This window comes from Aythya ferina (assembly GCF_964211825.1).
Source record: "Aythya ferina genome assembly, chromosome: 2".
In the NCBI taxonomy this organism is placed as follows: Eukaryota; Metazoa; Chordata; class Aves; order Anseriformes; family Anatidae; genus Aythya; species Aythya ferina.
This window is the reverse complement of record NC_140297.1, coordinates 132,913,674-132,925,690: the sequence shown is the minus strand read 5'-3', so window position 1 is coordinate 132,925,690 and position 12,017 is coordinate 132,913,674. Positions and strand designations below refer to the sequence as shown.

At 37.3% G+C, this 12,017-nt stretch overlaps 1 protein-coding gene across 12 annotated transcripts in view; it reads right to left on the bottom strand.

Moving 5' to 3' along the window:
* Positions 1 to 383: 383 nt before the first annotated feature.
* The window catches only part of RALYL (RALY RNA binding protein like), a 431,518-nt gene continuing 419,884 nt past the window's right edge, over positions 384 to 12,017 (bottom strand). For all 12 annotated transcript variants that reach the window (XM_084509632.1, XM_084509637.1, XM_084509636.1 and 9 more), the window contains one exon: positions 384 to 3,708. In XM_084509632.1, the coding sequence (XP_084365758.1) occupies positions 3,691 to 3,708 (18 nt within the window). In that variant the 3' untranslated portion in view covers positions 384 to 3,690. The remainder of the gene's footprint in view (positions 3,709 to 12,017) is intronic.

Genomic DNA, 12,017 nt, shown 5'->3' with positions numbered 1-12,017 from the left:
CCAAGATGAATAAAATGTATTCTTCATTTGTATAAATTCTGTGCAATTCCTGTGAAACTTACTGGACCTTGCTTTCCCCCTCCCTCCAGCCTCCCATCAAATCCTCTTTTCAAGAATGTTGTAACATTTCTTCTCAGAAATTTTTTAAAGACAGGAATGGTCTTTAAGTTTTTTAAACAGTTAAAATAGTAACAACATTTACCACATTTTTATCCTTCTATTTATTTAAGAATAAGTGCTTGCTACTATGGATTTCTTCTTCAAAAGTCTGTGAAGCACCATATTATCTCAGAACTTTAAATGGTATTTTTCCATGAGAGAAACATATTTTTACTGGAAAGTTCTTTAGAGTCACAGTTCAGCAGAAGAAATTACAAAATTGATTTAGTGCATAAATCAGAGAAAATATTTATTTACAGACATGTAAAAATTATGTTACAGCATTTTAAAGAAAACTGTAATGACTCATTAATCTGCTCTACATGGGCAAACCCTGAATACTTTAGTTTTGACTTGCAGTGGTATTGATTAAAAACATGACGGCTTACAATATTGTAGTTATCTACATAGTTTAATTACATATTTTTTTTCAGAACAAAAAGTGGATCTACAGAGAAAAACAATAAGAACAGCAGCAATATATAAGAGTTTACAAAAGTAAAAATATTTTTTATCGATTGATCCAAACTTTAAAGCTTTTTTAGTAAATATTTTCCATTCACGCAGCTGCACAGTCTTGAAACAAATATCTGAAATACACAGAGCATGTAGGTCTCTGTAAAAAATAGATTTATATAATTCAGGACTGCCCATAAAGCATTTTATATGACTGTTGACTAGCCAAATTCTTGAGAAGATTCTTTATGTTTCTATTCTTCCATATTGCAAGTAATGATCAATATTAAACAAACAAAAAAACCCAAGCAACAAAAAACAAAACTAACAAAACCAATGTAAAGATGTACTATACATGTATTAATGGCAAACAACACTGAGCATACTGCTTACATGACAAGAATAGAACTATCAAGCTTTGTTGAAGCTACCAGCATCCCTTGTGGTGATTTGAAGCAAACATGCCATTAAGAGACTGCTAGGAATAGACTGCCTGGCACAACAAGCTTCTGTGTTGCAAATGAAACAGTGCCTTATGATGGCACCTTACCAAAGGTTTCTTTTTGTGTTTGAAATATATTCTGAACTTAAGCTGTGGTGTGAAAAAGGATTGATATTAAGACTGTGAAATCATTTCTGTGAATATATACTCTAAAGATAATGTTTGGAAAGATGTTTGTAAAAATCTAAGGGTGTTTTTTATAGATTATTAGATCACTTAGAATGGAGGTGGTAAACACACCTAACTGTTTCCCATATGTAACTATTAACACCAGTATGAAAACTGATCTGTTTCTTGGATGACATTCTGCATCTTTCAGAATCAGCCAGCAGTTTACATAACTCAAATGGGCAAAATGCCCATTCAGATGCTAAGATTTGGACTTATTTTAACTGTCAGCCAAAGATGAAGATCCAGAAGTGACAATTTTTGTTGCATTTTTGCCGTTAACAATGATCATAACCTATACTATGCAGAGAAATAGTGGAGAAACTGCAGAAATATTTCACTTTTTGATTTGACCTAACATTCCACTTACACAGAAGTAATATCTTTTCTTTTTACTTCTCTGGGTCTGTCACCTTTGGCATATTCTGAGTTTGCAATTGCTAATGTTCATGTGTAACTACTTATATTATTCTTTCCTTAATTAAGTAGCTATATACTACTCAGCTCTCTGGTAAACTCATGTAACTCTACAGACAATATACAAGCTAAAGATAAGATACAAAAACGTAAGTGAGAGTAGTATGTTACATAATCTAGTGAAGTAAATTCCCACTCATCTATAGATAATTTAATTCAAATATATGCTCTTCCAAATATTTGAAGAATATCACTCCTGTGATGATGGTTTCCATGCTGGAAACCTGACCAGAGTCCTTGAGCTCCCACCTCCTCATAACCCCACTTTTTGGCAGTGAACCTAGCATCTCACAAACAGCTGTTTTTTATAGAAATTGAAAATTTGACCTATTATAGTATTTCTCTGATAACTTTCTCTTTCTCTCTTTCTCTTTCTCTTTCTCTTTCTCTTTCTCTTTCTCTTTCTCTTTCTCTTTCTCTTTCTCTTTCTCTTTCTCTTTCTCTTTCTCTTTCTCTTTCTCTTTCTCTTTCTCTTTCTCTTTCTCTTTCTCTCTTTCTTTCTCTTCCTCTTCTTTAGCATATAGGGTTCATCTGTGTGGTGTTGGATGAAACCAAACACCAGATACCCTGACAAAGACATCAGTCAAGGCTGATAAGCTCCAGATTGCCACACAACTGAGGTCTGAGCTTCATTTGACTGGGAAGGGTATTTACATAGCATAAATATGTAAATGATGTCTCATCTCTCATCTTCCAAGATGTCTCTCACTCTTGGAAGGCTGTTGCTATTAAATTATTTTTTCCTCCTTCAATTACTTTAAAGACATGTCTCTTTCTATAGGAGTATATCTCATGTAAATAAATACCTCTTCATCATTTCATGTCATCTTCAACACTGAGGAGGCCTAGCTTTGGGATGATGAACAAGTTGCTACTCAGAGAAGTACCCATACTTGTACCCATATCATACATGCTATGATACCCTTAATATCTCAGTAATGCAAGAGAAATAATCCATCCATTCTGTTTGAAAGGAAATATTTATTGAGAATCTCTATGCTGAGATTACCCCTACAACATCTGTAATAATTAATTATTCCAACTTCAGGCTTCTAGAAAGGTGTTAGGAGTTTGAGAGTGGAAAGACTACTGCCAAAAAATAAAACAACCAATAAAACAATCAGTAAGACAACTTAGTCTGTCAGGTATTGACAGCCTATAAGTAATGCACCTGGCTAGACAGGAAATTTGCTCCCATGTAAACTTCTCATATGGTAACAAAAAACTGCCTTTAGAGATTTGCAGATACGGCTGTAACAACTGCCTAATGAGTGGCATCACAGAAAGCACTTATCTGATTAAAGGGATTAACAAGTGGATCCAATTTACAGTTTATCAAGGATTGCTCTCATATTTTGTCATTTTTACTTTTTATCCTCTATGTCTATTAGTAAACATGATTATTTTAAATAGAAAATATAATAAAAAATAATGGAAAATACCATACAATGTATTTAAGTGTGACACTAATTATAATGATCTTGTTTGAATTAAGCTGTAAACAAAGAAGTGCAATATCACCTGACTCTAAATATGGTCAAACATGCTAATCATAAAAATAGCTTTTAGAAATATACATTTGTATACAGTGTTTCTCACACCTGTTAAATATGTCCTTCATATTATTATGATACAGCACATTGGCCTTTAAGACATCAAAATTAAAAAAATAATACCAATAATTAGCCAGAGAAAAACACATTTACAATCTAAACCATAAAAATCTGACAATTGTACAGCTTAGAACATATAAGAAATGGAATTTCTAATATTTTAACAGTAATGTCCTTTTTAATAAGTAAATTGCATTTTTGTACAAATTGAATCAAAGGTCTTGCTAGCCAGTAAGAAACCACGGTTCACAATTTTCTGTTGGGAAGTCGGAGTTTTTCTTCTCAGCCTTCAGGGGATTCACACATGGCATCTCATCACTTTATCTGTAGAAACTGAGAAATAAGAAATGTTTGCTTTAGTATGAAGACAGAGTATTTATTTCAGCAGATCCTCAAAAGGAAGCCAAGACTACAGGGTAAATGAGCTGTTTTTTTTTTGTTTTTTTTTTTTTTTTTTTTTTTTTTTTCACAAATCAGTCAAATATCAATATCCATCAGACTTTCAGACTTAAAACTTTGAGGGCTAATGGGCTGATTGTGCAGCAGTAGACAACCAGGACTGTGCAGCAGTCCTGAGTTAGGCCACAAGGCCCAAAATAACCACAGTGAATCAAGCAAGAGCTGTTGAGGTTGAAGTAAGCTTCCCCTCAGTAATGCTATTTGAACAACTGTTGGATACTTTCTCTTTTAGCAGCAGAAAATATAAGAATGCTCCTTAGACACTTTGCAATGAAATGCTTTATTTGCATAATCACCTTCAATCTAAATAAATTGCATGTAAGATTCTTTGCTCAGTCCCATTGCACTATTTATGCATCTCATTCTGCACCATTTACATTGAGTGTGTGCTTTCAGCAATGCTTATTGTTACCAGTTTGATGAGTCTTTCCTCAGTGGTTTTAACATTATCTACTTTATTATAATTTCTGTGTACATATTCTAGGCTTTAATTGCATATTCCTTGATTTCTTTTATTGTTTTTCCAGCCACAGTGTGAAACAGCAAAAATACAGTGTCAGCAATGCTTCTGAGGGTCACTCAGAGGCCTGAGGCAGATCACATCTAAAAATCTCTGTCATGTTATGGGATCCATGAATGCTACTAGCTTCAGCTGGTCATTCAGTGATTCTACAGGGAAGCACCAGACATACCAGCTCCACCTACCCACAGGAAAACTGACAACGCTTTCCCAGTCACATCTGTTTGGAAAACTAACAGTAGAAAATGTTAATAGGAACAGAGAGTTTCTTTTTTAAGTGAAATATCCAACATAAGGTTTTATTATTAATTTTAAATTATTATTATTATTATTATTTTAATTTTGTCAGGAAAAAAATCTTGTTGCCAATTTCTTTTCCTTTTTTTTTTTTTTTTTTTTTTTTTTCTGTAGCACATAAAGTTTTCTATAACTGAAGCAAAACTGCTGACACAACCTGGCAGACCTCTGATAAAAATCTGAAAATTTTCCAGATATTCTTTTCAACCAATTTCCTCTTCCTCCACTGTGTTTTAAGTCTACCTTTTTCTTCCCCAGAAAAAAAAAGGGGGGGGAGGGGAGGGAAGATTTATGTTAAAAATTCAATTTACTGACAACCTAGTTTTCCAAAGAAAAAGGTTTCATCAGCAATATCAAGGTCCCTTCAGGACTGGTCTCCTCTTTGAAGCAGACAGCCATCAGATTTCCCCCTTGTTTTAAAGGCAGTGCCAGATTTCTGGTTGTACCTTTTCCAGGTAAACAGAATTAGAGTGAAAGCTCATGTGAGAGATCCCAGAACTTTTTTCTTTCAGTTAAAATCTTCTGAAACTATTATTCTCTACTTGTATAGAGAAAAATCTTGGTCTTCCTCTATTTTTAGCTGCTGATCCCTGGACAGACTAACTACATGAAAAAGATTTTTAAATCCTCTCCCTAAGTCTTCAGTGGTTGTTAAGTAGCCAAGAAGTAAGCTTACAAGAAGTAAGAAGAGGCCTGCGGTTCTGTTGTATATCCTATTAGCTCTAGAGAGTTCCTCTTTTATCACTGTTTCGTCACCTATGCTTTGTTGTACCATTATGTTATTATAAAAAGCAATAATTATGCAAGTAAGAAGAGAGACAGAGTTTCAAGTTATTTATCAGAGCTTTTTCCCTGCCATAAACCTTTCAATCATTTACCTGTCACCAGCACTAAAAAGCTTCATTAGATTACTGTTATGAAGCGTTACTGCTAACCATCTGGATCCAAGTCACCAATTCTGCTTTGCTGTCATTTAGAAACATTGATAAAAATTTATCAACCCCACTGGCCCAAAATCCCATGTTCTTGTTTCAATACATGGGCTGGTTATTTGCCTCTTAAGGCAAATAATCTTAAAAGCTGAGAAGAAACTTTACAATCTGAAACAGTCAAGCTTTTATTTTCCTTAGAATGATGGTAACCCAGTACTATGATTAATCTAGTGCAATATAATACTTCTTTCATTCTATTTCTTTCTTCTGAGTAGCATGCAATTTATCAGCTGGCTTTATGGTAATGCTGATGACATTAAAAAACACACATGACGACTAATATATTTTTTAATCTTTTCATTTCCTTCCCTTTACACATATATAAAACATCCTGAGACAAGGATGAACTGAATTACATTTAAGCTAGCAATATGGCTTTCATTTGATGTAGTTCTAACAGAAAAAATACTTTAAAAAGCATGATTTGAACGTACTGCTTATAATGAACTGAATATCCCAACAGAACATGGAGTCCTGGCAGCAATAGACAATATCAAAGAAACAGTATATACTGTCCTAATTGCCATCATAATCTCTGAAAAAAGCTGGAGATAGGTTATGGAATATTTATTGGTTCATTTTCCACCTGAAATTATTTCTGCTGTTTGCTTCCCCTGTATGGCTGGCTTTGTGAGCATGAGTTATTGAAAGCATTCTTCTTAGGCATAACACTATTTCAGACTTTCACAAATGTTACTGTTGCTGTTATTATAGTTCCAGTATTATCCTTCTAGCATTTTACCAGACACCAACTATACCATATTCAATTAATTTTAACTTTGCACTGTCACAATATATATAACACTGGAAAGCCAACATTATATATTAAAACCTGATTAAATGTAAGTGCTCTTCTACTTGAAGGGACCCAAACTATAATCAATAAAAATAATGGAGTAAAAATTCAGATAAAATCAAGTAAAATTCAGTAGAAATCTATAGAGTTTTCTATTTTTTTTTTTTTTTTGTAAGTTTTACCATTCTTATCACTTGTCTCCCCTCAAAGATAATTCCACTTTCTACATCTGTAGATCTTTAGGAACGCCTTGCAAGTTAATGATGTTTCCTGGGGGAGAGCCTAGCCATCAGACAACCTGCCAGGGGCCCACTCTCTCTAAGATATGTGCTTCATAGTAATCAAGCACAATGCAATAGAATAGTTTGCACTCAGTATTTCTCCTAAGAGCATTTTACAAGAAAGTACACTCAATATGTGTTAAAGACAACAAGACACTATTTTTTTTTTTTTTAATTTTTATTTTGTTTAGAATTGGGTGACCCACCCCTGTCTTCCCAGCATCCCCAAACAGTTGGAAGCTGTAATGCTGACCACTGTTCTGTGGCCAAGTGGGTGCTGTTGACTTTTCTAAATTCAGTTAGGTGGACTTTATTTCTCTGTGGGAGGTGTGACTTTTGATCTCTGCTAGCTGGACCCAAACAGAGCTCAGACTTTTTGTTGCTCTGGTTTATTTGTTCTTCCTTACAGTTCTGAAAATAAAAGGATAAACAACAAGGACATGTTCCTTGTTCCCTCTAAGTCTCTAGTTTACTTCTAAGAGAGTTCATTGGAAAAGTGTGCTGGACTTTCTTTGGACTTTCTTTCCCATGTTCATCTTCCATACCTAAATGTATAAGTACAAAACTTAATGAGAGTATAAATTCTGCATATGTCCTTGGAAGGGTGTATAAAGAATGCACCTTGACTAAATAACCCAAAAGATGTAAATGATTAACATCTTCCCTTGAAATACATTAAAAAAATGTTTGGAGAAATGTCCCACAGAATAGGGACATTACAGAATTTATTGTATGGTTTACCCCCCAATAATTATATGCAATAAGAGCACCCAACAAGTATATACAAGATGTTCATCTGACAAAATGCATCTGTTTTTAAGCAATCGACTGCTCTGAACAGCTTTCACTATACCATTAATCTTAGAAATTCCCAGAAAAATGCAGCTGAACAGCGGATGACTATGCACATATACACATGGGCTTGAAACTCAAAGCCTCAAGTATCCTTCCCCTTGCTATCCTACTATTTTCCTTGCCAGACAATCCAGTTCTCAAGACTAGACTTTTGAGTTAGTAGCTAGAAGGGAGACAGCTACAGCTAATTCTGACTCCTGCTTGGTTTCAGGCAAATCACAGAATTTCCTAGGTTGGAAGAGACCTCAAGGTCATCGAGTCCAACCTCCAACCTAACGCTAACAGCCCTCCACTAAACCATATCCCTAAGCTCTACATCTAAACGTCTTTTGAAGACTTCCAGGGATGGTGACTCCACCACTTCCCTGGGCAGCCTGTTCCAGTGCCTCACAACCCTTTCAGTGAAGAAGTTCTTCCTAACATCTAACCTAAAACTCCCCTGGCGCAACTTAAACCCATTCCCCCTCGTCCTGTCACCAGGCACGTGGGAGAACAGGCCAACCCCCACCTCGCTACAGCCTCCCTTGAGGTACCTAAAAAGAGCGATAAGGTCACCCCTGAGCCTCCTCTTCTCCAGGCTGAACAAGCCCAGCTCCCTCAGCCGCTCCTCGTAGGACTTGTTCTCCAGGCCCCTCACCAGCTTCGTCGCCCTTCTCTGCACCCGCTCAAGCACCTCGATGTCCTTCTTGTAGAGAGGGGCCCAAAACTGAACACAGTACTCGAGGTGCGGCCTCACCAGAGCTGAGTACAGGGGGACGATCACCTCCCTAGCCCTGCTGGTCACGCTGTTCCTAATACAAGCCAGGATGCCGTTGGCCTTCTTGGCCACCTGAGCACACTGCTGGCTCATATTCAGCCGACTATCAAAGTCGCACTTCTGCAGGCAGCTAACTCAATGCCTGACACCTTCCCATGTTGCTGCTGGTATCTGGCTAGGCTTTGACTGTGGGTTACATGACTGCTATACATTGCTTTTTGCAAAACATCTGCAAGCCCCATTGAGATGCAGCTTCTACACTGTCCTTTCACTTACAAGACCTGCCCTCATTCTAGCACGATCTCAGATTGCAACCATGGATTAATTGCTTTGGTTGCATCTGTTGCTCACTTCTATCCTGTTATCTGTACAAATAAGAATACTGAATCCAGAGCCAAAAATTCCACTATTATTTTATTTAGGATGGCATAGTGTTTCATCTCTAATATATACATGTATTCCTAATTATGAAATATAACCATCCGGACAATCAAAGAAGTGAAAAACTGAATCTATTTGTAGAACAGATTTATAACAAACAAACAAGCTCAAATCTTGAATAACCATTATTGTTCCAGACATTTCCCCCAAATGAGAAAAATCAGGATGCATTAAAAAATGCAGTAGTGCACATTGCCATTTTATTTGCAGGATCTAACTCAAGACAATATCCTTCCTTTCTGTTAAGCAGGCAACTCACACTGAGTGCAATAAACTGTAATTTATGTTTTTAGGGTATCCTGCTATTGTGGTTTACATAGCATTCATCATCATGATTGGAAATTCACAAGCAGCAAACAGGGCTTACCAAAGAAACCTGAATTTGCGTTACCTATCACATTGACTCCACATTTGAGTTAATTTGAAATAGAGCATGCATAGCTCTATTCATTTGAAATAACCTGTGCACTTTGCTCCTTGTTTTAAAGCATAAAATCTCTGATTAAGTAAGAGAATTCATAGAATATCCTGAGTTGGAAGGGGCCCACAAGGATCCAACTCCTGGGTCCACACAGAAGCACACAAAAATCATATATTGCATCTGAGAGCATTGTTCAAATGCTTCTTTAACTCCATGAGGCTCGGTGCCATGCCCAGTGCCTTGGGGAGGCTGTCCCAGTGCCCGACCACCCTCTCGGTGAATAACCTTTCCCTAACACCCAGCCTGACCCTCCCATCTCCATGCAGTTCCCTCAGGTCCTGTCGCTGTCCCCAGAGAGCAGAGCTCAGCGCCTGCCCCTCTGCTTCCCTTGTGAGGGAGCTGCAGGCTGCCATGAGGCCTCCCCTCAGCCTGCTCTGCTCTGGGCTGCACAAACCAAGGGACCTCAGCTGCTCTTCATGTGCTTTTCCCTCTAGACCCCTCACCATCTTTGTAGCCCTCCTTTGGACATGGTCTAATAGTTTTATGTACTTATACTGCAGCACCAAAACTTGCACGCAGTATTATGCAGAGCAGAGCAGGAAAATCTCTTCCCCTGACTGGTTGGCAGTGCTGTGTCTGAGGCACCCCAGGTATGGTATGGTTGGCCCTTTGGGCTGCCAGGGCACGTTGCTGACTCATATTCAACTTGCCATTGACCAAAAATAGAATCATAGAATATCCTTAGTTATGTAGGTGATTTAGTATAATGAAACAGAAATGTTCAGTTTAGTTAGTAGGGGAATATGAATATGTATCATGGGTTTACTAGTGTCATTTGTAAGACTATGCAAAAACAGATAGACAAAATTATGGCACTAAACCAAAACTTTTTATAATGAGATAGTGATAGAATAGTTACTGCATATAAAAATGGATGGAATTATAATTCGGTTAATATTAATAAAGAATAATTAAATGAAACAGTTGCACCTTCTTTAAATCTTCCTTCAAATGATGAAAACTAATCATTATCTTTTGTACTCTGTCAATCATACTTTAATTGCTGAAAACACTACAGAATCATTTTTCTGCTCAGTGAACAGTTTAATTGCTTTGAAGTGTTAGTACTTATGTGAGTACATGTGAGAACGGCTGTTTTACTCAGCAATGAAAACAAACTCCCATCCTTTGTATTGAAATGCTCTATTTCACTTGCTTGCCCTATAAAAGTCATCAGGAAGAATGAGAAGCCCTATCAAATACTCATTTTCCCCTGGACCAATATATCTTTTACTTCTCAGAAATCTGTGTGGGCAGATTTGTGATAAATATGGTTGAGTTTAGTGGTGGAGACAAGATCTAGTATTTTGAGAGTGCCAATGAGGACATGCTGCAGTTTTGATGATGGCCAGATGTGAGGCTGAAGGAACACTATGGGTTAGAGTTCCCATGGTCCCTTTTGGGATTTCTTGAGAGACATGGGCAGCAAGAAGGAGGAAAAAAACTGTCCACCTTAGTTTACGCTGTGAGTTTACCTCCCATTCCACTGTTTTATTATTTATTTATCTATTTGCAGCCATTTTCCTCTACAGGGTCCCTTTTAGGAGAAGACACAGGGACCAGCAGTATAGTGTCTGGTGACAGTAGGAAGGGTCTGAAGCTGAGGGAACTGGACCTTCTGCAGAGTCTGGGGTAGGCTGCAGGGTTACCAAAGAGGGGAAGATAGAAAAGATGGAAAGGTGGGATGTGGTGCATTTGCAGGCTTTGCTGCCCAGAAGTCTTTACCCAGGACACACAAGGCTTCCCCAGCCTTGAGTCCTTCCTGGAGAAACCATGCTCCCACAGATGCACACTCCCTTTCACGTTCTCTCTTGGTTGGTATAAAGCAAGAGTGGGAAAAGCATGAAAACCATACCAAATGCAGTACATTCTCATTTATGGCATCCACAGAATTTCCTCAGCTTGCACCAGTGTGCTCTGAGAGCAATTCAATATATTCATGTGCTTTGGTGACAAATATAGCAAAGGGGAAATGTTCCACTTTCCTTTGAATATGAGGGAATATTCATACCAAATTCCCAGAGATATGACTCAAACTGCTATGTGTTTTCTGCTTCTTGAGAGTGGGTTCCATGAGAAACAAGTCTAAATGAGTCCTAGTATGCATGGTAAGCTTTGGTCTTGGTCTTGCTGAATACTACAGAAACATGGTTTTAGGACGTGGAGTGCTGTCAAGAAGTTACAGAATAAAATTCCTACTGAATTAGCTTCTGATTAATGTGAGTAGCAGGGATTTCCCAGTGTGGTATGGTGATTCAATTAACATTAATGCCGAAGGCAGTAGTTCCCATTTTACCAATGCCGAGGTGCAGGTTTGAATACACAGTTTAGTGTATAAAAGAACTATTAAAACTTGTACCCTGAGGACACTCACTATATCTACACTTTATGTAGTATTTCTTTTTAATATGTACATGTAAGAGCCTATGAAGTACTAGAACTACTTTAAGTCAACTACACAGAAATAACTTCTAAACTTTCCCAGTATAGCCAAATCAGATTTTAGACAGGTGTCAAAGAACGAAGTGCACCCATGTGGGAAAAAAGAAATTGTAAGGAATGATGGTAATGAGTTCAAGAATGCCCTGTTCAATCAACAGCAGATTTTTCAGTTATTTGAGGCAGAGATTTTAGTCAACATAGAGAGCAAGTGGAGAAAGTTAAAAAACAAATTAATAGAGAAGGAACGAGGACTAGAGCTCACTGGAGGAAGGAGCTGAAACCATTTAGCATGACATGCCAGAGGCACCACAAAACCTCGGA